The sequence below is a fragment of the Balaenoptera ricei genome, chromosome 18 (assembly GCF_028023285.1).
Source record: "Balaenoptera ricei isolate mBalRic1 chromosome 18, mBalRic1.hap2, whole genome shotgun sequence".
Taxonomy (NCBI): Eukaryota; Metazoa; Chordata; class Mammalia; order Artiodactyla; family Balaenopteridae; genus Balaenoptera; species Balaenoptera ricei.
Genome location: NC_082656.1, coordinates 1,225,541 through 1,250,872, shown reverse-complemented (window position 1 = coordinate 1,250,872; position 25,332 = coordinate 1,225,541). Strand labels below are relative to the sequence as shown.

Genomic DNA, 25,332 nt, shown 5'->3' with positions numbered 1-25,332 from the left:
AGTTGTGGTGCACGGGCTTAGTTGCTCTGCAGCATGTGGGATCTTCCTGGAGCAGGGATGGAACCTGTGACCCCTGCATTGGCAGGTGGATTCTCAACCACTGCGCCACCAGGAAAGCCCATATTTCCAGCTTCTGAGGACCCTTCTCCCATCTCTTTTTTTCTGCATCAGCCACACCAGTTCTTTCTCCACCCTTCCCTCTCTTGTCCTTGGTCCTGTCACAGAACCTTTCATACACTGTTCCCTCTGCCTACAACGCTCTTCCTCACCCTCACCTGATCCTTCAGGTCTCCGCATAGTCACTTTCTCAGGAAAGCCTGCCTTAGCTTCTCAGTAAGGTGAGACTCACCTGTCCTATACTTAGATAACACCTGCCCCACTGGAATTTTACATTTATTTGTGTGGTTAATTAATGAATGTTGGTCTCCCTAGCTAGATGCTAATGTGTTAGTTTAGGGACCTTGTTTGCACATAATAGTTGCTTGGTAGTATTTGTTGAATGAAAGAAATGAATAAAGGGGGAAGGGAGATGAGCCTAGGGAAATAGGCACGGGCTGGGCTATCTAAGGTCTTATCTGCACAATAATTAGCTTGGACTCACCCTGTAGTGTGACATGTCGGTTCTGTGGTTTCACTCTGACAGCAGAGTGAAAATCTGATCTGAGGGAAGCAAGATGTGAGGTGGAAGACCAGTTAGGAGGCTGTTAAGTTGTTCTGCAAAGAGATGATGAGACTCTGAACAAAGCCAGGGTGGAAGGGAATGTATTAATATTCTTAAAATTTTTTTTACTGCTAACGTGACTCTTATGGTAAAAGAGAGTGAATATATATTTGGGGGGAGCTAGGGAGTACCCCAAAACAGCTTGTATAAGCTAAAATTTCTCAATTTTTATCTTAAAAAGTTAATAGAGGGACTTCCCTGGTGGTCCAGCGGTTAAGACACCACGCTCCCAATGCAGGGGGCCCGGGTTCAATCCATAGTCAGAGAACTGGATCCCACGTGCTGCAACTAAAGATCCCGCGTGCTGCAACTAAGACCTGGCACAGCCAAATAAATAAAATAAATATTTAAAAAAAGGTTAATAGAAATTTTATTCTAGTCCATAATATATCCATGTTTTAATATAAAATTATTTGACCCCAATCTTGCTGGTCTGTCTATATTTTGTGGATTTGTGGCAGGGATTAGAGAACTAACTAGAAAACAACAGTAGCATGATAGTGGCCTAATCAGATAAGATGTTAGAAAAATCACCCTATCGCTAGACTAGGCAGCACACGTGAAGCAGTGTTGACATTTAGGAACCGAGCAGCAGTAGAACATAGAGGGTCTGGAGCCAGACTGTTTGGATTCCTCTTGACTCCACCCCGTGACTAGCTGTGTGACGTTTGGCAAGTCACCTAACCTCTATGCGTCTGTTTCTTCATCTCTAAACTAGGAAAATAATTATTTCCAGAGAGTTAATGTGTAGATTAAATGATTCCCTTTACATTAAAAGGAAAGTGTTTAGAATAGCGCCTCATACATAGTAAGTGCTCTATAAGTGATAGCAGTTATTTTGTACATTAATCTATCACATAGCATCGCATCAAATCACATGAATCTAGGTAACCTTATAGTAAGCACTCTGTAAATATTTGTTGAATTAATTAAATTTCTTCAAGAGTAGTGTCTTCTATATCTGCACTCTCCAGTGTGGTGGCCAGTAGCCACATGTGGGTGTTGAACTCTTGAAACGTGCCTTGTGCAGAGGAGGAACTGAATTTTTTACTTTAATTAATTTACATAGTCAGTGGGGGTAGGGGCTGCCATATTGGGCGGCGCGAGTCTGGAGTGTGACTGTATCTCTTTGCGTTCATCTTCAGCTCTGTAAATACTGAGTCCAGGTTTCAAATACTCCTCATGGGTCCTGTCTCTACTCCTGGACATTCTCACCCTCAAAATGTAGTACTGATTCTAGACATCAGATGAATCTTTAATACATTTTCACTTATTATTCTGATTATTTTTCCTGCTTTAGAATCATCAAAACAAAACTTTTGAAAACATTGATGGCATTTAATATTTTATTTATTTATGTATGTATGTACGTATGTATGTCTGCGTTGGGTCTTCGTTGCTGCGCGCGGGCTTTCTCTAGTTGCAGCGAGCAGGGGCTACTCTTCGTTGTGGTGCGCAGGCTTCTCATTGCAGTGCCTTCTCTTGTTGGAGAGCACGGGCTCTAGGTGCGTGGGCTTCAGTAGTTGTGGCACGTGGGCTCAGTAGTTGTGGCTTGCGGGCTGTAGAGCGCAGGCTCAGTAGTTGTGCACGGGCTCAGTTGCTCTGCGGCATGTGGGATCTTCACGGACCAGGGCTCGAACCCGTGTCCCCTGCATTGGTAGGCGGATTCTTAACCACTGCGCCACCAGGGAAGTCCCAATGGCATATAATATTGATGAACAGAAGATGACCATATTTTTTGCTTCTTAATTGTGAGTCATTTTTATTTTTAGATTTATAGACACCAGTTAGAGTGAGCGAGACAATTACTTTTTTAATTATCTTTGTATACACACCTGCGTTTAGCATTTATCCTTTAATGAACTGTATCAAGCCAACTTTTTACACAGATATCGTAAGAGAGTAAAAAATACTGTCATATCCTTTTAGCAAAACAAGTTGGTTCCGGTTCTTGTCACAGAATACTGGGTAATAAAGTAATTCTAGCGTAATGACTGACTGGATGAGAATACCATGTTCCCTTTTTGTCCTTGGAAGTCTGTTGTTCGTTCACTGACTCTTGAGTTTGAGACAGTTCACCGAGGGCAGGGTTTCTCAGCTTGGTCGCCGCTGGCGTTCTGGGCTGGGTTGTGCGCTGTAGGATGTTCAGCGGCATCCCTGCCCCTTGTGCACTAGTTGTCAATAGCACTCCCCAGTGTGGCAACCAGAAATGTCCCCAGATATTGCTAGATGTCCCTTGTGGGACACAGTTGCCTCAGTTGAGAACCACTGATCTAGAATATCATCATCTCAAGACTCAAGTTCTGAGGTTACACTTACATGATTAGTTTTATCATCATTGATGGAGTTTGTCTGTTAAAACTTTCTGCAGTGACAGGAATGTTCTGAACCTGTGTTGTCCAGTGTGGTAGCCACCAGCCACGAGTGCTGTTAAGCACTTGAAATGTGGCTAGTGCAGCCAAGGAACTGAATTTTTTTTTTTTGTTTAATTTAATTTTAACAAATGTGGCTAGTGGCTGCTGTTTTGGACAGTGCAGGTTTAGTGTGCTGCTGTATGTCTTTTTGCATTCAGCTTCTGACTTACCTCTTAATTGTGAAATGCCTTTCCTCATCAATTTTTTTCTCTTTGTCATTATGGGTAGAAGATGAAAAATTCTCAATTCTCAACACTCTTCAATGAAACCTTAAAAAAAAAAAAAGAAGACTACAAAGATGGTGTTCCCAGATTTCATTTATACCTTGTTGAAAGATCATGTTATAATCTGAGCAATGTAGTAAAAAAGTTGAGGATAGTGTTAATAGTGCTGATTTATTTTTGTTTTGTTACTGTATTACTTTTCTAGGTGATTTTATCATTTCTTATTTTTTTAATAAATTTATTTATTTTATTTATTTTTGGCTGCGTTGGGTCTTCGTTGCTGCGCGCAGGCTTTCTCTAGTTGCGGCGAGCAGGGGCTACTCTTTGTTGTAGTGCCCGGGCTTCTCACTGCGGTGACTTCTCTTGTTGCGGAGCACGGGCTCTAGGCACGCGGGCTTCAGTGGTTGTGACACATGGGCTTAGTTGCTCCACGGCATGTGGGATCTTTCCGGACCAGGGATCGAACCCGTGTCCCCTGCATTGGCAGGCGGACACTTAACCACCGCACCACCAGGGAAGCCCCCATACTCAGTATTTTTGTAGATTATATTCCATTATAGGTTATTACAAGATAACGGCCGTAATTCCCTGTGCTGTACAGTGTATCCTTGTTATCTATTTAATGTAGTTCTTTAACGGAAATATTTTCATTTTTATCTAGAGAGCTGTAGAGGGTGCTATATCATTAGGAATAGTAGTCTGAACTGGCTTTAGCTAATTATAAGAATTCCTTTAGGCAAGAGAGTCAAAGTTAATTTTTCTTGGATTTACTTCTTTTTTTTCTTTTTTACTATTTTAACTGAAAGTAGAGTAACTAATGTTGCGTAATTGATATAGTTTATAATGAATATTAATCTAATGTACCTGGTTATGTTTTTCATCTTCCAGAGTCTTTGAATACAGTTGAAATGATGATTTCCCCACTTTATATTGGTTACAATAACAAAGGTTTATTTTCCTGCCACCTACCCTCACCCTTCCCTCCCCTTCCAAATTGAGAAATCTGATATTTTGATCTGTATGCTGTATAAGCAGTCTCTTCTCCTTCTCTTCGGATGGGTCTCAGTAAGGTCAAAGATAACCTTTGAATGTATATTTTAGGAGTGTATATTTTAGGTAGAGCTGGTTCAGAAGAGTATTATCTTTGGAAGAAAGACTGTTAGAACAAAATGGAATTTAAAAACCTGAGCAGACTTTCAGAAGCTGTTTTTGTTGAGAGAGAAGTCTGGCTTTTCTGACTGATTAACTTATTATTCAGAAAGGAGTTTTGTAAACTCCAAACTTTGCTGTTCCTAATTTTTCTGGTTCAATAGTGATTTTAGAAAACTTGAGGTAGAATTATCTGATAATATTTCTATCTTAAAGGATTGCTTTTAGAAATCAATTTTTAGTAACTTTGGATTCAATTTCACCAGGGCTGAAGAACAGAAATTATTTGAACTTGGTCAATTTAGATGGAGTGGTATATTTCGGAATAAAAGGCAATGAGTAGGCTATGTTTTTTTTAAAAAACTACAAAAAAATGTTAAATAAATAAATATCTATCTTTCTTAAATGTAGGCAACTTGAAAGGATTCTGATCCAAACCTTGCCGGGAACTTCTTTCTTTTCCCTGAAACTGTATTTTAAATATTTATTATGAAGTTTAATACTATAGTTCCTTAAGAAAAATTAAGCAAGAATTTGTACTCCCGTTGTCCCCTGAAAGTGAAAATATTTCTCTTGTTGTGGGTAAAAGGATTGCTGTTGTTCAAGCTTCCTTATTAAACAAGTGTGCTCTGTGTTTGTGTTTGTTTTTAAATCTCAAGGCACCACCTTCCATGGTTAACACTGAGCAGCGCCAGCATGCGGAGCATATATTCTTGTCATTTAGGAAATCAAAATCACCATTTGCCGTTTGCAAGCATATTTTGGGTAAGTGTTTACTTTAAAAATACCTAGTTTTTGTATCTTGAACTTTAGATATTTTAAATTCCTTTAAAAATAAGTAGGTTTGTACAGTTATAATTTTCCATTAATAATCATCCCACTGAAGTGGCTTTAAAGATATTCCATAAAGCCAGAGAGAAAACTCTGATTTTGCTTTGGATTTTTCTTCCCTAAATAAAACATTCAATAAGTTGTTTTATTATTGACTCTAATATCAAGGCTGTTAATGGTGGGAGGAAAATCTAATGTTTTTTCTGTTGTTTTCAAGTATGGTATCACTTATAGGAAATGTACTATAACGTATCCCAGTGTTTTAAAATTAAGATTAGTTTTTGGGGTTTCTACAGTTTCTTTTAGTTGTTTTTTCATCGTTTTTTTAAAAACCATATAGTTTGTACTCAGCTCGCTTAGCGAATATTGGTCAGTTCTGTGTAGGATCTTCATTGTATGTCCTAAAATGAAGCATTGATTTTTACTCTTGTAAAAAATGTTTTGTGAGTACCTTATATCTGACATATGTATGGAAGTGGTCTCTTTCCTTTAAAAATTATCACAGAAGTCATAACTTATTCAGAGATGGCATTTTCTCTGCCTCTTAGGTATTTTTCAATAATAGTTAAGAGAGATTTCATTGGTTATTGTTATTTTATAATCTGATAATTGTTGGCTGTTTTTCTTAATTGGAGCCACTTTTTCTGTAACCCATATTGAAGGCTCTGAAAGGAAGGCTGTTTGAGTTGTCCGTGACCACAGAATTGGTTAGTTGAGTGTTAGGAACTAAACTATCTGACCTTGTATTCTTGTGCTTTTAGGAAGACTAATCCGTAGCCACCAGCACTCTGGTGTCTGGATGGAAACAGCCTGCCATTCCAGCTCTGTGTGCAGAGTGCTCTCCAGCTCAGGGCTGGGCGAGGGCTGTGGGGCTCAGTGGGCAGGGCCGGGCGCCGGGGTGCCTGCGGCCTGGAAGCAGCTTGAGGAAGTCACTTCACCTCTCAGGCCCTTTTTTCATCTGTGAAATGGGCATAATGATGTCGTTTGCCTTAAACGGACTTGACTGTCTTAAGTCGTAGTGAGGTGCAGACGTAGTAACATATGAAAGCACTTTGTGAACAGTCATGTAAATGTCATTGCCCCGTTACTTCATTTCAGATGGCCTTTGAAAAATGCTCTGTCCTCTGTCTGCACGGAGCTAGCATCGGAGGTCAAGGCGGCCTTATCTCCTTCAGGAGTCAGATCTTACATTAGAGAAGCAGTTTAATAACCACCTTTAATTCTAAATGAGGCAGGCTTTTTTGTTTTTTGGTTTTTTTTTGAGTAGTCTGTTTTTATACTTGGTTGAATTTGCTTCTGGCACTAAGAAAATCTGTTATCTTGTGGAGAATAACTCAGTGTTAAATTAAAAGAAGCAAAACTAAACATCATTAAGAATTTAAGGGAGCTTTACTTCATCCTTACTGCCTTGAAATTGTTCAGCATTAATAGATGTAGAAAACCTCAGATGATCTGAGTCTGGCTTTTGTGGCTGTGCCTTCACTGCATAAACAGGGTCCCAGCCGTGTTTCATCTGACTTCCGACTGACTGTGACTCAGTTGTCCTTCTGTGCTAGCTGGAAATACCCGATCTAAGTGATAAGTATGTTATTAGAGTGTATTTGTTTATACCACTCTTTCCTTTTTAGAGTATGTATATTTTATGAAGAACTATTGCTTTGTTATGATGTGAGCTTGTTTTAGAATACTTTTGTTTTCCTGATAAAAATTTCTAAAGAATAGTATTGCTAGTTCCAGCCGCACTATTGGAAGCAGTTTGGGTTTTGAGACATTAACTGTTTAAAAGGTTGGGTGCATGTGTTATAAGCATAATCATTAATGTACTGCAAAGCCTTGTGTTACATTAATGTTTACATCTAAACTTCACAGAAAATCTTAACTCCTTACTCAGTTGCCACCAGCCCAGAAAGGTTAATTGCTCTAAGAAGACTTCTCATGCACGTGGCAGTCGATCGCAATCCAGAATTTTCACATTCTTATTTCGGGATTATAAGTCATTTTTATAGAATGTCTGGGTGATAGATTCTAATGAAGGGGAGACTTTCTCTTGGATGCTTCCCTTTTCTGGCCTCTTAAAATTCTTCCTTCCCACTTCTAACTTAAGTTTTATTATGTTTCTCATTTTATCTCATTTCGTTCTCGTCTTATTCTTTTGTTTTCACTGTAGTTTTAATTTCTTTGCTCTTTTCTGTGTGTGCACGTGTGTGTGTGTTTGTGCGTTTGCGTGCGTGTGCATGTTGCATGGTTGTGCGTTTTGTTAGAAGAGCACTTTCAGACTTCTTGGCCTCAGAAGTCTTTGGCACTTAGGAATTTACTAGTTTTGTAGGGTCAGATGTTCCTTCAAAAAACCTGTGAGTTCTGCTCTTGTTAAAGAAATACCCCCAGACTTTGAGGGGTCGGTCCAGCACTTCTGGAGCTAACTTGGCAGCTTTCTTTTGCCCTTTTCTCAGGGAGAAAAGGATTTCCTTCGTTTCTTATCTCAGAGGTAGCCGAGACAAAACAGAACGAGCCTGAGACGTATTACTGTTGGTGTGCGTGTGTGTCGCCGTGCAGCTTACGTTGCCTCTGCTTTGGACAGGAACCCCGAGGCCAGAGAGGGAAGTGTAGTCGCTGGACGCCTGAACGCAGCGCTTTTCCGCTCGGCCCTTAACTTCACTCTCGCTTTAGTCTCCCTGGCTCTAGTTTCAGATGGCCGACAAGATACATGTGAATTTTATTTACGTAATTATTATTAAAGAGTTACTGTGGTAGGAAGTGAAAGCTTCCTGCTAAAGTGGCTTAAACTAATTTGTCATCTAAACAGTGTCCTAGTCAGTGGTAAATCATCCCTAAGGGTATTAGAAATTCTAGTTGAACTGTGAGTTCTGCACACGGAGCTGGCAATTTTGAGCATCTTTCCAGCACAGAGCAAGAAGAAAGCTCCTGTGTGTGTCACGTCCTCATCTTCTGCTGGCAGGCTTCCAGAGCTCCGGCGAGCATCTTCTGCACATTTCTGTTATGTTCAAGTGCAGTTTATGAAGGCCAATGGCAGTTTCTATGAGAAAGTATAATTTATTCGGTTAGGAAAACTTTTAAATTTGGAATCTGGCTTTCTTTTTTTCAGATTCCTCCATTCTTAGAGACAGTTTCTTATAGGAATAGTAATTTAGAGATCTTCATTTGATACAAAACAGAGAAATCTAAGGAAAAGAGTTATCTTGAAAACTTCTGAATGTGATTTACTTTCTGTAATTGTCCCCCTACTGACCCTTGCAGAAAAGGGGAGGGGGCAGAAAAAAGCTAGGCTGTAAGCGCAAGGAGTTAGACAGGAGCATGTTTCATTGCTCACGAGAAGCAGGAGTGTGTGCCGGGCCTTGTCTTGTTGGCACCTGCATTTAGGGCAAGGCGCGTGTCACCAGAGGACATCAGCCAGCCACGCGGGCTGCAGTTTCCTCTCACAGTCTCTTGGTGCATCAGTTTCTTCAACAGTCAGATGCAGGGATCGGATTAGATGATCTTCGGAGTTCTATTTCTAAAATTCTGTGAGTCCCTACAATTTTGCTTCCTTGTTAAAATCCATGGTTAAGAATTTCAGGTCCTTAGAATGTTTACTATTTCAGTAGAAAGTGCAGATAGGCAAACAACCATCATTTTCTTTCAAGAAGAGGTTTATAATAAGAGATGATTTGAATTACCTTTATTAGGCAGTACCATATTTCTCCTTAGTGAGCAAAATAGATAGAACTGGTTTCTGTTTCAAGTCCTCTTTGAATAAAACACTTTTTTTTTTCTCCTGGAACTTTAAACACATCTTTTTATAATAGGTTTACATTTTTGGAAGCTGTTGCTTTATTTATTCATTATATTTTAAGGTTTCTAAATTTTTGTGAGTTCTGATTACCATCTCAATTAGAATTCATGTTAAGATGGCATGGACTAATCAAACTTAAAAAAAAATAAAGGTCCAGATTGGTTCCTCTTATTAGTTTTAATATGTTCAAAACTCCTGTGCTGTAGTCCAGTGTGATAGGAATTGACGTAGGCATACCTTTCCTCGCACATTTTTATAGAAAATTGTGTCAAGATCACTTGTAATATTTTTAAATGATCTGTGCTTGAAATGGAGAGAATACGATGTGCCTGCCTGTATCTTCACGCTCTTCTGAGAAGTTCTTGAAGGTGCTGTTCTGTGCCTAGAGGTATTTCTCGGGCTTCCAGGCACGCCTGTCTAGTGATCTTGGCAAATACCCAGGAGTTGAATCAGACTCTGCATGGGTTTCGCATGATGGTTATTTTGTAGAGCTTCAAAAAATTTCTGCTTTTTCTTGACTTCATTTTGACTGTTTCTCCCTTTTGATAATGCTATTTGGAAACTGATTGTAGTGGTATTGCTGAATAAAAGAAAAAATAGAAAATTAATGTAAAATATTTCTTCAGTATGTTAATTTTCTATTTTTTTCCCCTCCTGATTCAGTTCTTAGTTCGGATACTGTAACTTGCTAGTTAAAGCTGGATCTTTCTGAGTGTAGCTTTGGGATTTTACTCAGTTTGATCAGTATTGCAATCAGAAAATACACAAGAACTTCTCACCTTGTGTAAATGTGACCCCTCCCCCTTTTTTTTTTAACATTTTGAGAAAAAGAACATGAACATGATTGTGTTTATTTCTGAACTTGCTATTGGAGATGGGCCATCCTGCTGAAAGCTTAATTAATTACTGAATTAATTACTGAACAAACAGATATTTTGACAGCATGGCTCATCGCAGATAGTAATGTTCAAAGACTAGTTTATTAGATACTTTTCTGATACAAAGTTCTGTTTTGCACAGGGTGAGAATCTCTTAGGAAATTTTCTGATTGCTTTATATTTTTATTTTATTTTTTTTAAAGCTGTGTTATTTTTTAGTTCTTCATGCTTTGGAAGTAACAGTTGAAGAGAGGTGAGGAAAGTTTGTGAAAATTGTGATCGGTGATTAGCTGCCACCTGCCTGAGGTGTCTTCTGAGAGGAACTAACCTCTTTGTGGTGCTAGAGCAAAGGTCACTGGATAAAAAAGGAACAGGTAACCATCTCATTCCTTGTCTGAAAGTTCTCTTTAAAATTAACAAATGCAGAATGTTCAGGGGAAGGTGAGCTGCTGTTTGAAGACGGTGTCTGTTTCCTCCTTAGAAACGAGTAAGGTAGACTACGTCCTCTTTCAAGCTGCCACAGCCGTCATGGAGGCCGTTGTCCGCGAGTGGATCCTCCTGGAGAGAGGGAGCGTCGAGTCACTGCGCACATTCCTCTTAACCTACGTCTTACAGAGGCCTCAGTAAGTGCGCAGGGGAGGCCGCCAGGCCAGACGCTTCCCTGAGCCATCCTTTGGGATGCTTTTCCTTTGCTTTTTAATGATTGACATTTACGGTTAAGCTCTGCGTGGGCTTGTATTTTAAAAACCCACACACGATTGTAGGTTGTTTTGGGACTTAATGAAAGAATACTTTTTAATTTAAGCTTGTGACACTGGGTTTTGTTTCTTTGAAGAGATTGTGCTTCGATGTTAGGGTTTTTTTGTTGTTGTTTAGTTCCGGGATTTTGGTTATAAATAAAAGTTGATCTTTGACTCTGTCGAAAATCCTTTATACTTAACTTGATCTTCTTTTGGTTGTTGGTATGTATTATAAGACGTAAGTGAGTAGCCAGGAGGGTGAGGGGAAATCAGGCACCATTATCAAACCAAATGTTACACGTATATATATGTGTCAGCACGTAGAAACGTGCATTGAAAAGGTTGTAGAAGAAAAAGCACCAAATTCTTTAGCGGTTGTTTTTGGATAGGGGATCAGATTTGAGGAATGGGATGAAAGTGAATTTTCTTTTTATATTATACACGTATTGTTTAAAAAATTTACAAGACTGTGTGTATTCATTGCTTGTATGATTTAAAAGCAAATGAGGAAAACTATTAGCCGTACAACTTTGGGAGAAATTCATTTCCTCTGTATCTTTTTTTTAAAAGTCCCCTTAATTCCAAGTTGTCTTCTAAGACGAGGCAGCATACATTGTATATATGCAGTTTGTGCCGTTGAATACTTTTTTCGTAGATACTTATTTTCACACTCAGTGAAGAAAATGTTACATAATCAGAAATGCTGGTAATTCGGAATGTTGATTGATGGCGATAAAGATGCATAAAACTTTACAAGTAAGTCCAGCGTGCTGTCATACCTTTGTTCCTGCTGACTTCACTGGCAGCCTCTGAGTTCATAAAATTTAATAATACTTACTGGCATGACTTTTGCACTCAGTAAAGTGCTAATAAGTGCTTCTCATATCGAAAAATGTATGAGAGAAAAAAACCAAGTGTTACTTAGCCGATCAGCATGACAGGTTTAGTGGACAGCGTGTTCCAGGGACGAGCAAGTGTACATATCGCTGAGTGAGGGTGTGGCTTATTTTTTCTGATTTTAACAGAATAAGGAAAACTTGCCCCTGTTTCAAAGCTTTCTCTTCTTCATGCTGGTTTTCTTCCTTTATTTAAATTTTAATCGGTTGTTTAATGAGCCCTTTTGGGTGGATACTAACTTGCCCTGGAGCTGCTGATTTATCGCAGCCCCACCTCCACCCCCACTGAGCTCGGTGGTTTCAGCTGTGTGTATGCATGTCATCTCTCATGTTATCCAGAATCATCTCACCGTAATAATTTTGATTCAGGAGCTATTTTAGAGTTGACTGTAGGGTTCCACATTGAAATAGTTCACTTATGTATTGTCTCCCAAAGTCTTTCTTGTTTTTGCTGCGCAGCTTGTGGGAGGGATCTCAGTTCCCCCACCAGGGATTGAACCTGGGCCATGGTACTGAAAGCCCAGAATCCTAACTACTAGGCCACAGGGAACCCCCCCAAACTCTTATTTTGGAAAAAAGAAAAAAAAAAGTTTTCAACCAAGTTGAGAGAGTAGTACTGGGAACACTCACGTGCCCTCTCCCTAGTAGAGGCTCAGCCAGCATTTAGGGATACTACATCCCTGAAGACTGCAGCATGTCTCTCCTAAGAGATCATCTCAATACTCTTGATATAATTACTATATTTATATTATTTAATGTAATTCTGACCTCATATTTTGATATTCCCAGTTTTCTGAAAAATGCTGTTTATATCCTTTTCGTCCTTTATAGGTTACTTTTTTGATCCAGGATTTAGCCTCAGATTACGTGTTGTATTTAGTTGTTGTGTCTCTTTTAATCTAGAATAATTCTGCCTTTTTTTGGTCTTTCATGACACAGACATTTTAATCTTGCAGAGTGTCCGATGAATGGATTAGAGTCAAGTTAAAACTTTTGGTGCTCTGCATAGGTGGAACGCTACAGGTTATATACTGTAGAATACTAAGTACGTAATGTTGTGTACTTCCCATTGCATGCATGGAAGTTTTCCTTTTCTATTTTTTTCCTCCTAATTGTGATTAAAATTTGCACAGAGTGAAATGCAGGGTACACTTTTTAATTTTTATTTATTATTTTTTATTTTTTGGCCACACCGCATGACATGTGGGATCTAGTTCCCTGACCAGGGATCGAGCCCGCACCCCCTGCATTGGAAGTGCAGAGTCTTAACCACTGGACCGCCAGGGTACACTTTTTTAAAGGCAGTATGGCATAGTGGTCGAGAAAGGGGCTGTGAGTCCCCCTTCTGCCACGTAACTCCATGACCGTGGGCAAATTATTTAACCTCTCTGTGCATTAATTTTCTGATTATTAAATAGAGTGAATAACAGTACTGATAGTACTTTACTAAAAAGATTGTGAAGATTAAGTGTATTAATTTTTGTGAAGTTAGTTTATATCAAGACAGGTCATAGGCACTCAATAAATGTTGGGTATTATTATTTATTTTCCTAGTAATTTATAATTTTTGCCAGTAACAATGTTTAAAGCTAGCTTTATGTACATTTCTAGTAGCAGTCATTGTGTTTGAAACTATTGTGTCCCCTCAAAAGTACGAATATTCCCTTTGGTTAATTCACATTCTTGCACACAGTAGGATCTTTGCTTTTATTCGCTTAATGAACGTTTCAGGTCTGCTTTGAAGGAATACTTTCCGTTCTTGACGGAGCGAGACGCGTTCGTTCGTTTGCATGAACGTCTGGGGAGTGAGTGCGTGTTATGCGGCAGGCGGCGTGCTTTTCTGTGGGACTGCAGCAGCGTGCGCGGCGCGGCGCGCTTCGTGTTGCGTGAAGTGTGAGGGAGCCCTTCTGTGTACTGACCAGCCACGTGCAGAGAGTGGCGTTTACAGGCCGGGAACTGAAAGAGGTTCGGTGTAGCTGTGGTCGTGAGAGTGCGTGGAGGGGCTGCGATGAGAGGGGAGCAGATCCCTGGCCATGAAGGGCCTTAGAAGTGGGTGGCCATATCGTTTATGTCCAAATGGGGACATCTTTCAGAGTAAAAGAAAGCACTATTCGTCACTGTTCTGGAGAGCAGGTAAATTGGGAGTACCCCAGGAAGGCTGGGATGGGACCCACTGCTTATAAGCTGTGTTAGGGAATTTGGGTTTTATCCCAAGGGCATGTGGTGGTTGTATCTGTACGGCATTCTAGAGGCTGGATTATAAAGTTCAGGGTTATGTTTTCTGAGCCTTCTTTTTAAGAAACCGTTGTGAAAAGGCAGTTAAATCCGTGTGCCCTTGTGGCCCAACGGCCCTTTTTAGGAGGCCTCCATCTGAGATGAGTGCTTCTGCCACCACACTGAGGGACAGATATGAACATTAGATATGAACATTTACAAAGGTTTAGAAGAACGTGTATGTTTCCATAATGTTGTATCTTGGCTAGCTAGCATGTTGCCTTTCCATGTTAAAGGGAATGGATCTAAGATGATACTGCTGGTTGGAGATGGAGATTAGGTCCGAATGTGTCTCTTAACTGGTAGAATGTTCACCTGGCTCTTAGTGAGCTGATAACACCACCGGAGCTGCTGACACTCATGTAGCGCTTAGTGTGCACGGGGTGCGGTGTTAAGAATATGTAATTCTTGTGACAACCCTGTTACTGTCATCCCCATTTCACACGTGAGAAAACTGAGGCTCTGAGTGTGAACGGTCTTGCCCAGGGTCACACAGCCAGTGATAACTGGCGTGTGGATTCGAACCCAGGTCTCTGGCTGTGGAGTCAGCGCGTAACCAGGAGCACGCTACCTTAGACGTGAGCCGTGCTGATAGCAGCTGCAGGCACAGTGAGGAATTTGGGAGTATTTTTATATTGGATCTGTGTAAAAGTTTTCACAATGATTTTTATGTTTTACAGCCTCCAAAAGTATGTTCGGGAACAGATTCTATTAGCAGTAGCAGTAATTGTAAAACGAGGATCATTAGATAAATCAATTGACTGCAAAAGCATTTTTCATGAAGTCAGCCAGTTGATAAGTAGTGGCAACCCCACTGTGGTAAGTGTGCTAACTATTCGTAAATACTTAAAAGTTTTATTTTGTATTACGCAAATACCATTATAGCAACAGTAATGGATATCTACATAAAAGAAAAAAGGCACAGTCTAAGAAATCAAGCAATTTCCATTTGTTCATGTTTTCCTCTAGTCCGTTTTTTACATGTGCACGTACTGTAGATACAGTATACTTTGCTTTTTCGTTTGATTCTGTTTCTTATGTTGCCAGTGTTCATAATCATCATAAGTTCATAAACCTCGTGTAGTTTTCATAACCCTGTTTAATGGTGTCAAATATTACAAGCTAATGTACCATAATATTCTTAACCATTTCCCTTCTGTTGAACATTTCCCCCTATTTTTAATAAACCTTTGACAAGTACTAGTGATAATGGAAATGTGAATAAAATATAAAATGATATCTGACATAAAAATTCCTAAATGTTGCAATACTAATAGGCCAAGGTAGGCCATGACTACCAGGTGTGACTGTCAGCTTCCCGAGTTTTCTGGGAGCCTGGTTGCTTTTTCCCCTTTCCACCTCCTGTCTGCCTGGGAGAACCGGTCAGCCGGGAGCGTGACGGGTTGTGGCCGCCCTGTCAGAGGCCAGACGAGCTGGAGCTGGTGTTACTCATCAGCTGTGGTTGTTGGCTGGAACCGTTGACTTTTATCAGCTGGGTGAGATTTAACTCATGTTGAATTGGGGTTGGCAATACCTAGCTCTTCTTTTTTTTTTTTTTCTTTTTTCATTGAATTACAGTTGATTTACGATGTTGTGCCAGTCTTGGCTCTTCTGATTCTCAGGTATTAAATCTTTAAATATTTTGGGTAGTCTTTTCACTTTCCCAGTTTCTTTTCTTTAATCATTTGAAAGATATCTGTGAGGCTGTACCCCTTACGATTCTGTATGGATGGTGTCTTCAGGGGGCCCTCAGCGCGCGGTGTGATTTTAGGTTGTTTGTGGTGTGAGTTAGGGTGCCGTGGTCATTTTAGGAGGACCGTGCGCACTGTCCCTTCCCTTTCACAGTGTCTGAGTCTCTCCTCGCCACACAGAGACGTGCGCTCACCTTTCCGCTCCTGCCGTCTGCCCTCCACTCTGCTGGGAGTGACCCAGCAGGGTCTCCACCGAAGGAGTAAATGAGCAAGTTGTCAGGATTTCCTGTATCTACCCTAGGTGTTTTTTGTTTTTCCTTTGGAATTTTCCTTATCAACTTTATTGAGGAATAATTTACGTGCGTTACTGCATCCATTGAAAATGCACATTTCAGTGAGTTGTGACAGTTCTGTGTACCAGTGAACAGTCGCACAATCAAGATACAGAATGTTTCTATCTGTGTTTTGATTATTGATTGTGTAGATATTGTGTTCTATGTTATTTTTGTGACAGGTTTCTTCCAAGAGTAATGCTGTCCAGTAGAACCTTCTGTGTTGATGCAGTGTTCAGTATCTTTCCTCTCCAGGGTGTGGGCACCGCACTAGCCACATGCTGCTTTTGAGTGTTTAAAATGTGACTTGTGTGACCAAGGAACTGAATTTTTTAATACATTTTTTTAAAATTAATTAATTTATTTTTGGCTGTGTTGGGTCTTCGTTTCTGTGCGAGGGCTTTCTCTAGTTGCGGCGAGCGGGGGCCACTCCTCATCACGGTGCGCGGGCCTCTCACTATCACGGCCTCTCTTCTTGCGGAGCACAGGCTCCAGACACGCAGGCTCGGTAGTTGTGGCGCACGGGCTTAGTTGCTCCGCGGCATGTGGGATCTTCCCAGACCAGGGCTCGAACCCGTGTCCCCTGCATTGGCAGGCAGATTCTCAACCACCGTGCCACCAGGGAAGCCCCTGAATTTTTAATTTTATATAATTTTAATTAAATTTTATTTGAATTCAAATAGCCACATGTCGCTAATGGCAACCATATTGGACCATGTAGTCTAGAGACTTTAATATCTAAAGGTCTAATTTTATGTTCCTAACACTTAATCTTAGTATTCTAAAATTTAATTGTTTATCTAAAACTAACAACTTTGAAGATGTGCATGTTTGAATCGTTACGTTTTGAGTTATTTTGGCTTTGTTTTATGTAGTGAGGAGCTCTGTTGAAAATAGTCCCCAGATAAGATTCCATTTACAATTTTTTGAGGTGAAAATGATTGGGAAGCTACTTTGTACTACTAATAATCTATATGCTCTCAAAGTTCTCTCTATTGGTAGACGTGGTCTCCCATTTCTGATGAAGAGCTTTGCTCTCGAGATACTGATGCTTCCGGGCTGCCCACATTCATCGTATCAATGTATCCGTAGTCTTACATTTCCCTGGATTTTTGTTAGCATTTCCTGCCTAACTAATGGCCGTGTGCGCAGTCCAACGGGGACGTCACTGTTGGTCAGGGGAAAATCAAGTGGTGGGCTGACTAGCCAGAACTCGTAGGGAAAAGGCTTGGAACTAAGGCTGCTACTTGGAAATACTATCCCAGCCCCTACTGCTCTAAATCAAGTTACTCTTCATAATTTTGGTTCTCTTCGTAATGTGTCAGGTGACACATTGTTTCACTTGACAGTGTGCAGTGAAGGAGTCCAGCTCATTGCGATTGACCAGGATTTAAACTTTAGGAACTTAAGCAGCAACTCTGGGATCTCTGCTTTTATGATTGTAGTTGGGTGATCATGTTGACTGGGGTTTCAGTATTAAGGTAGGATTTCTACAGTCTGTTCTCACCCCCACGAGTAGCTTCTTGGCAGCCGGATGACGAAGGATCCGGAGCCCTTGCCCCTCAGGAATGAGCACACACTCGGGAATTGTGTTCTCTGCTTCCTCTCCCCTGGGTAATTTGACCCACCACAAAAAGTAGGCCCACTGCGACCTGGCAATTGGTTTTTTTGAGCCACTGAAATAACTGATGTTCTGAGAATGATTGGAACAGATGTAGCTGTCTAGTTAGAGAGGATTTTGCTCTGTTCACAGTACATACGCTTTGAGGGGAGTGGATAAATTTAATATCCTCGTGAAATATTCCAAAGCAGGAGGAGTTTTTTAAAGTTGAATTTCTGCTAACAGGGTTGAGAACTTCTGTAGCAGTAAGAAGTCAGTAGCGGGCGGTAGAATTTAGTTTCAAGATTGCTGGATGAATTTATTTTGGTGACCACACTGAAAACACTGAACTCAGAAAGCATTCCTGCATTTATATGGCAAGTTTAGAATTCCTGCCTGGAGCCATTCCTGCTCATTCAGCAGGTCTAAAAAATGAGGTTACAGACCAGTACCGCATTTTACTCTGTCTTCCTCTCTGTCTTCTTCTCAGACTGTTAAGAATTTGTGGGAGTGCTTCAAGAATTTACTTAAGATTTTCTTAGTCTCAGAGACATGAATAGCAGTGGGAGAGAGGTTTAAAACTTTGATAAGAAAGTAAAATGGTAAAATCAGAACATTGATATAATGTTGGCTAGAAACTTTCTTTATAAAGGTGATTTTAAGAGATATTTGAAAGGAAGAGATAACTGACTCTGGTTTTCTTTGGATGAAAGAAAGGGTTGACCTCATGAATTATTAAGTTAGGTGACTAATTTTACCTTTGCACATCTTCTAGAATGATGCTTCCAATCAACCCCAATTGACTGGAAACTGTACGTAGTCTGGCTTTCCTGCTTGCTTTCTAAGAGTGTATTTTTCGGTCCAACATCATGCTAGTCAAGTATGCATGTTTAAATGAGTTTAGGGGCAGGATAACATGATACAACACAGATTTTGATTTTGGATTCACACTTAGGTTCAAATCCTAGCTCTGCCATTTACTACCTACTGAACTTGAAAAATTGTTTAACTTCTCTAGGTGGTGATTTACTAATACATGGAATAAATGTGGTAATATCCAGGCCCAGAAGAGGAAAGACAATATTAAGTGCATTTAGTAAGCATTCAGCGAATGTTTGTTTTATGTCCCTAGTGGTTTCACAACCCTTTGTTTATAGAATCTTAGGACATGAACTATCATCTCTTTCTATCAAATAATATTTTAAGTGTTGAAAATCAGAAGAAAGTATTTATACTATTATCCATTAACGGAAACTAATTGAGTATTTAAAAAATATATAACCAACATATTAGCTTTCCTTTAAACGCTCTGAGAAGTATCTTCTGGTCTTTGTTCTCTGTAGATATTTATGAGTTAAACGATTTCCTATGGAGATTGTATTTTGTAGCCCCGTGCAGTTTTCTGTGCATCGTGATGTCCTCTCAGAGGGACGGTGCTCGTGCGGCTCTTACGTCCTGTGCCGTCTCCTCCAGTCTGTGCACAGGCTGCTCTCCCCCTGTGGCTGCGTCACCTTGCTTTGCAGTGGCGTCAGACCTGGGAGGGATACGTGTACAGAGGCCTCACTTCCCAAAGAAAGTGGTCAAATTTTTTATTTTAATTAACGTTTAAGCTAAATTTTTAACCTATTTCATGTTTGTTTTATTTCCTTTGAAAGCAGTAGGCCTATTTAAATCGCTTTTTTAAAGCTGTTGAACATATCATTTAAGCCTCCTTTCTTCCTCCTTGCCGTGCTAGAGAGAAGAGGGTGAGAAATTCCCCGTCTGCTGCAGTGCTGCCCCGGACGTGATAGCGACTTAAGCTCTCTTATCACAAGTCTCATTGATGTTTGCTTAGAGGAGCAGCTGGAAGTCTGCTTTATGTATGGCAGCCTTTCATAAAGTTTATTCTTGGTAATAAAGCTCCTGGGGTAAGAGCCAGGCTATTATAAGAGACAATCCTCTCTCTGAACAAGAGTATTTTATGTTGTCAGCTGGAGTTAGTGTTTGAGTATCTTGTTCTTGTGACAGTAAGCTGGAGAGTAAGGCAAACTACCTCTGAAGGGTGTTTTTCCACTGTCATGAAATTAATGTCTTTTACTGGAAATGAGAATTCTGCTGAAAGATTTTTAATGCGAAGGCAGCAGTTACTTCAGTTGTTAGCCAGTGAATTAACTTGTGATTTTTTAGTACTTCAGTGAAAGAAAACATATTAGACTCTTTCATAACCTCGAGACCTCATTGAATTTCTTCTACTTGTTTTACATATTTAACTTTTCTCTTTGAAATTCATCAATAGGGAAAAAAAATAGGGAGCACATCATTTATTCATTTTCCACCTTCCCTTGTGTTAGTGTCGTGTCAGGCACAGAGGCAAACATTGGTTTATTAATGCAGGTGATGTTTAGTGAGTACGCGCTCTATTGCTCTAGTGATGCTTTAGTTTTGGTTTTTTTTTTTTTTAATCGATAACTTATTTTGTGATTTTAATTTGGTGGATTGCAGATAACAGTCAAGAAGGACTAAGACGCCAAAATAGGTTATTTTTTATGATAAGGATGAGAATACTGTTGCCGCTTCACCTTATCTCATCAGAACCTGCTACATTTACATAGTACTTTTTGTTGCGTTATCTGACTTGAAAGTTAGGACTGTGAATTCTGCAGTGCACAGGGTAGTAGCCCTTTTCGTAGATGAGAAAACCGTAGATGAGAAAACTGAGGCTCAGGTAGATGAAGTGGTTTGCTCTCACTTACTTGAAGTGATATATCTTGGACTCTCAGAGCCCAGATTTTCTGACTTCTTTTTCTGCACTATTGAAAGAGACCCGCAGAGCGTTGTTATTCAGAATTTATTTGGGAGATAGTCGTGATAACGATTATTGTTTGGTTTCTGACTTACTGAAAATGAAAGTTGTCCCTTTGGGACTGCTTGTTAGTGCTGGTCAAATGGCCAGCAGCAGCGAGTGACAGGCGCAGACAGGGTGATTGGGCAGAGCTGTGGGCAGACGTGCATCGGGGCTTGGGGCTCTGCCCCCAGGTGTCGTAGGCTGGGAGCCCCGCCCTGTGCGTTTCAGCAGAGACTCCAGGTGCTCTCCTTGTCACCACGTCATGTAATCATTGCCTTAGAAATGATTCTCTTGGAAAATTCTACATGAAGTAAGTTTCATTAAAAGTGTTTGCTTGCTGCATTTGGAAAATTAACAGATACTACCTGAATTCTTTATGATCCTGGATAAATGAAGCATTGCCATGTGAACCTCTTAGAAGTCTAAGATTTGTACTAATGGTACTTTATACTGGCTTCATCCCTGTGCGCTTCAGCGTTACAACTTCGTATATACTGCTTACCAGTCAGTCCGTCACCTTTCAGCTGGTTTCATTGAGACTCATCTCTCTGCAGTACCCACCACAGGTTTTGTCTCCGACCCTCTGAAGTATTGGAGTCACCACCTCTAGTACAGAAATAAGATCCAGCCCTGCCTGAGGCAGAGGCAGCCCTGGAGGCACTGGCCCGTCGGGGGAGGGAGGGGGGTCAAGAGGTAACACACTCGGGCTGACCCCTGACACCTAGAGTGTGAAGCAGGCAGATGGGAACCTCCACAAGGGTAAGGACGACAAGAACTTGTGGGTGCCTTTCCCCCGCTTCCTTCCTCCCTTTCTCTGTCCCGAGAAGGAGCTTCCTCTTTTCTCCCTCTCGGCCGCTTCCCTAGCTGTCTCAGTGCACTGCCCCTGCTCCGCAAGTCACTTTATGTTACTGAGATTTAATTGATAAATGGTTGTGGAATCGGGTAATGCGTCTTAGACACACGGTGTGTGCTGGATTCCTCTGTGAGTAGGGAGAAGTGCTTTGCTCTTTTAATGTACAATCAGTGCTTCGTCATTCTCCAAGAATTTCTTAATTAGCATCTCTGAGCCACAGTAGTATAATCTTTTTTTTTTTTTTGGCCACACCATGCGGCATGTGGGATCCTAGTTCCCCCACTGGGGAATCGAACCCAGGCCCTGACAGTGAAAGTGCCAAGTCCTAACCACTGGACCGCCAGGGATTTCCCTATAATTAATGTTTATGATGCTATTCTCAAATCCTTTCAGGGCTTCCAGGTTAAGGAGCAATTAAACTGTTTGGTTATCTTTTAATGATGAAAATATCTTACTGAATTTTAGTTCTTAAAAAGCTGGTAATTTTAGGTGGGTCAAGGCCAGGACATTTGACTTCTGGCATTACCACTAACCATGCTGCATAATTTATTTTTATGTATTTCTTAAGTCTTTGAGGGGTAAAGTTGGTAAGGAGACACTTGTTTTTGAAAATTTGTCGTTTTATTTCATAAGTGGAAAGTGGAAAAAGTAGAATACAAAACAGTACACTGGGTTAATAGTAATGGTATTGTAATAAATAATGTATAACTGCATTTCAAAATTGGAAAGCTGTAAACAAATGTTACAGTAGTAACCTATGGATGGTTATTTTTGTAGGAAGAAAAAGTTATTTAAAAACAAAATATTCTTATGTTCAACCAGCTAAGTCCACAATAAGAATGTGTTTTGTTCATGCTTATGCACTAAGAACACACTTTCTTTTATGGGTGAATTTGTACTTCATTGTCGTGAAGTTTGTCGTTGTGGTGGGACGTCTTTATTGCTACATCTCAAAAGCAGTCCCGTCCCACCGAGGGCTCCTTGTTTGTCTGCTGAGGCTTCTACTTTTAAAAACTCGTAGTAGCCTCAGAAAGGTCGTCCCCTTTCACTGCTCCTACCCTTTCCTGTCCACAGACACATGCTTGTAATCCTAGGAAGTGTTTATTTCACAGAAGAATAAAGCTTTATTGTGAGTACATGTTGCTTCAATCATTAATTAGGGTCGTGTTACTAAAAATTTAAATATGGTCGTAGTCTAAAAATATGCCGTTTTGTGGTGAATATAGTTTGGCACTAAAAAACAATTTGTGGCAAGTTATAAATTACTTGTGCAAAACTACTATAGATAATTTACTTGTAAGAACGATAAGTTTGTGTTTGATAGTGCTTCTGGGTTCTTTTCAGCTTGCATGTTTTTGTATAAGTTGTGCATGAATTCTGTTTTCAGTAGATTGATTATCTCACCTGAGATTCCAAAATTAGTTTCCCTTTTTTAGTAAGACACATTTTCTTAAACATTTAGGTATCTGTTCATAGTGTCCTGTTCACTTAGTCTTATTTAGAAAGGGTAGGAGAAAATCAAAAAATATGGGGAAAGATTGTTTTCAGAATCATATGGTCTTGTAATCCATCATGGTAGATCCTTGAATTTCATTAATTTGAATTTAATACTACCCACTTTCCCCACCAAAGCCTAGCTATATTTAAAAACTGTGTTCATGGTTGATCCCAATGGTATTTAAATGTATCTGAACTTTTGATTGCTGGCACTTTGATCATTAATCACCATTTTAAAAGAAAGCCATTTTCTAAAATACAATTTTGTTAACTAAAAAAATGAACGATTGTACTTGATGCGTTTCTAAGGTGTCTTTCAACTGTAAGATGAAGTGAGTATGTGATAAACTGTTTCTCTGTAAGAGGCTCTTTAATGCTTGGTTTCTTCCTCCTTGTGCCTGGGTCCGTGCAAAGGCAGTTGAACTTACGCACTTTTCTTGAAGATTGGGTAAAAGGGGACATTTTAATGTTAAAACAGATGTATCAATATATTTTGAAGTACAATTACAGAGAGAGAGAGAGAGTGTGTGTGTGTGTGTGTGTGTGTGTGTGTGTGTGTGTGTGTGTGTGTTTAAGCTAATGGAGCTGTAGTCAGAGGACTTACTGTTTGTTGAACACAGCCGTGTCTGTATACCCCCAGATTCCCAAGGGTATTTGCACGTATTCTGTGTTGTTAGGGCTTCTTGGTGTGGAAAAGTCTGAGAAACTGCTTGAGTCTCTGGGCTAGTGTGCCATCATAATTGTTAATTATACATCGTACTTACCCTAGTTAAGATTGAGGCATATAGGAATTTAATTCTTTTTTACATTTTTTTAGAGGAAAATTTTAGACATACACAAAAATATACAGATATACTACAAATAGTCTATTGGTCACCTGTGTAACCATCATTCATCTTCAACAAATATCAACTCATGCTAATCTTTAGGAATTTAATTTTATGTATATTTGCTAAGATTTGCCAAGATAAGCATCTGTAAGGTCAAGGTACTGACATCAGAAGCATTTCTGAGCAAAGATGTTGCAGTTGGTGGGCGGGTAGGACCGTGCTCAGCTGTTGTATAAGCTGCATAAATAGTATCATCTTGACTTTAATCTTTCGGTTGTTCAGAGGTAGTGTGCATATTTCTGTGTAACCCTTGGAAACTTGCCAGAATAATTTGTATCGTCCCCATCATGGCACCTTGAGTCTGAATAGTCTATGAATAAAAGCAGCGAGTTGAGAGTAGGCGCTTGTTGGATACAGCCATTGAGAAGGAAAATCGTCATTTTCAATTTTAAAAACTTAGGAGTACTCCGTGGTTAATGTTTTGGAGACTATAAAATCCGTTCCACTTTTCATCTGTTTGGAAATACATTTTACAGACATCAAAACGTAGAGTCAGATAGACCTGGGTTCAAATCTCAGCTGGCCTGAATTACTTGCCCTTTGAATCTCACTTCTTTCAAATGTAAAATGGGGATAGGGATTGTTGTGTGAATTCAGCTAAATGATATGTTAAATATTGATCATCGTAAAATATCATTTACACTCTGTAGTTGAGTACGAGTAGGAATACTCAGGAGTGTGTCCTGAGTTCAGGTCTCAGATAGGTTTGTATAAGTGGAGTGAGGAGGAATGTTAAACAGTCTCAAGGCCACTGGGAAAGGAGAGCTAATCTTCATCTTGTCTTATCTGACCTTCAGACGGGTAGGTATAAGATCTAAAGATACGATGGAAGATCTAAAGATAAAAATGTTTCATTATGTTTGAACCAATATTGTATTGAAACAAAGCATCGGCAAAATCATGCCTCACAATTATTTGTTATCAAATAATTACAGCAAACTCTGGCCTGTTCTATTCTAACTGCACTATTGAGTGAATTCTCAAGTTCAAGTAAAACTAGCAACATTGGACTGAGTATGGAGTTCCACGGCAACTGCAAAAGAGTTTTTCAGGTACCGGTATTTTTGTTCTTGTGTTTTAATTATTAGATCACTCACTTTTCACTCAATTTGTTGCTAATGGAGTGAGGACATTGCTTTTATCTAGTTGAACAAGAGCCTATACTTGAAGGTTTGTGGTGTGATTTCATAGGATATAGTAAAGCCATAGGTTTGGTGAACATAGTTGACGGTTTAAGATTATTTGTTTAATTCTAGTCTTAAAACAAAAAGGAAATGCTACTATTAAGATCCTTAGCTTATTAATTTTGTTCTTATTGTGTTTAGATAGAACTAATTCAATTGGTGGGACTCCGCTGGCCTTAAAAATAGGCCTGGCAATATGCCAGAGAGGGCTGTGTATTTCAGTGTTATTGCAGATGGTGTGGGCTCTTTGTTTCGTGTGTATTGTTTGGCTCTGAAGTAAAGTTGTGTGAAGGCACTGGTTTCAATCCGAGGGCTCCGCACTGAAGCCGCTGAGCCCTCAGCTCTGTCGTGGTCGTCAAGACCTGCTTCTCTAGGGAGTGGCATTTATGTGACAGTAAAGGTATTCGGGCCGGCATCACTGTAAATTATAAGCAGGCCTAAAAATGGAAGATGTCCTTAAAGAAGTGATGTTTTCCGTTGGAAGTTTTAAGGTTTTTATTTGTTTGTTTTGTTTTATGGTTCTAAAAGGGACCATATCTTGAAT

The 25,332-nt window shown here is 39.9% G+C and overlaps 1 protein-coding gene across 2 annotated transcripts in view; it reads left to right on the top strand.

The window, feature by feature from the left end:
* The window catches only part of XPO4 (exportin 4), a 107,115-nt gene that overhangs the window by 9,715 nt on the left and 72,068 nt on the right, over window positions 1-25,332 (top strand). The window contains exons 1-5 of one of the 2 annotated variants that reach the window (XM_059902987.1): window positions 5,189-5,273; window positions 10,227-10,381; window positions 10,489-10,630; window positions 14,598-14,736; window positions 24,540-24,656. In XM_059902987.1, the coding sequence (XP_059758970.1) occupies window positions 10,536-10,630; window positions 14,598-14,736; window positions 24,540-24,656 (351 nt within the window). In that variant the 5' untranslated portion in view covers window positions 5,189-5,273; window positions 10,227-10,381; window positions 10,489-10,535. Of the gene's footprint in view, window positions 1-5,167; window positions 5,274-10,226; window positions 10,382-10,488; window positions 10,631-14,597; window positions 14,737-24,539; window positions 24,657-25,332 lie in introns of those variants that run through there. The other variant, XM_059902986.1, reaches the window with a different exon arrangement.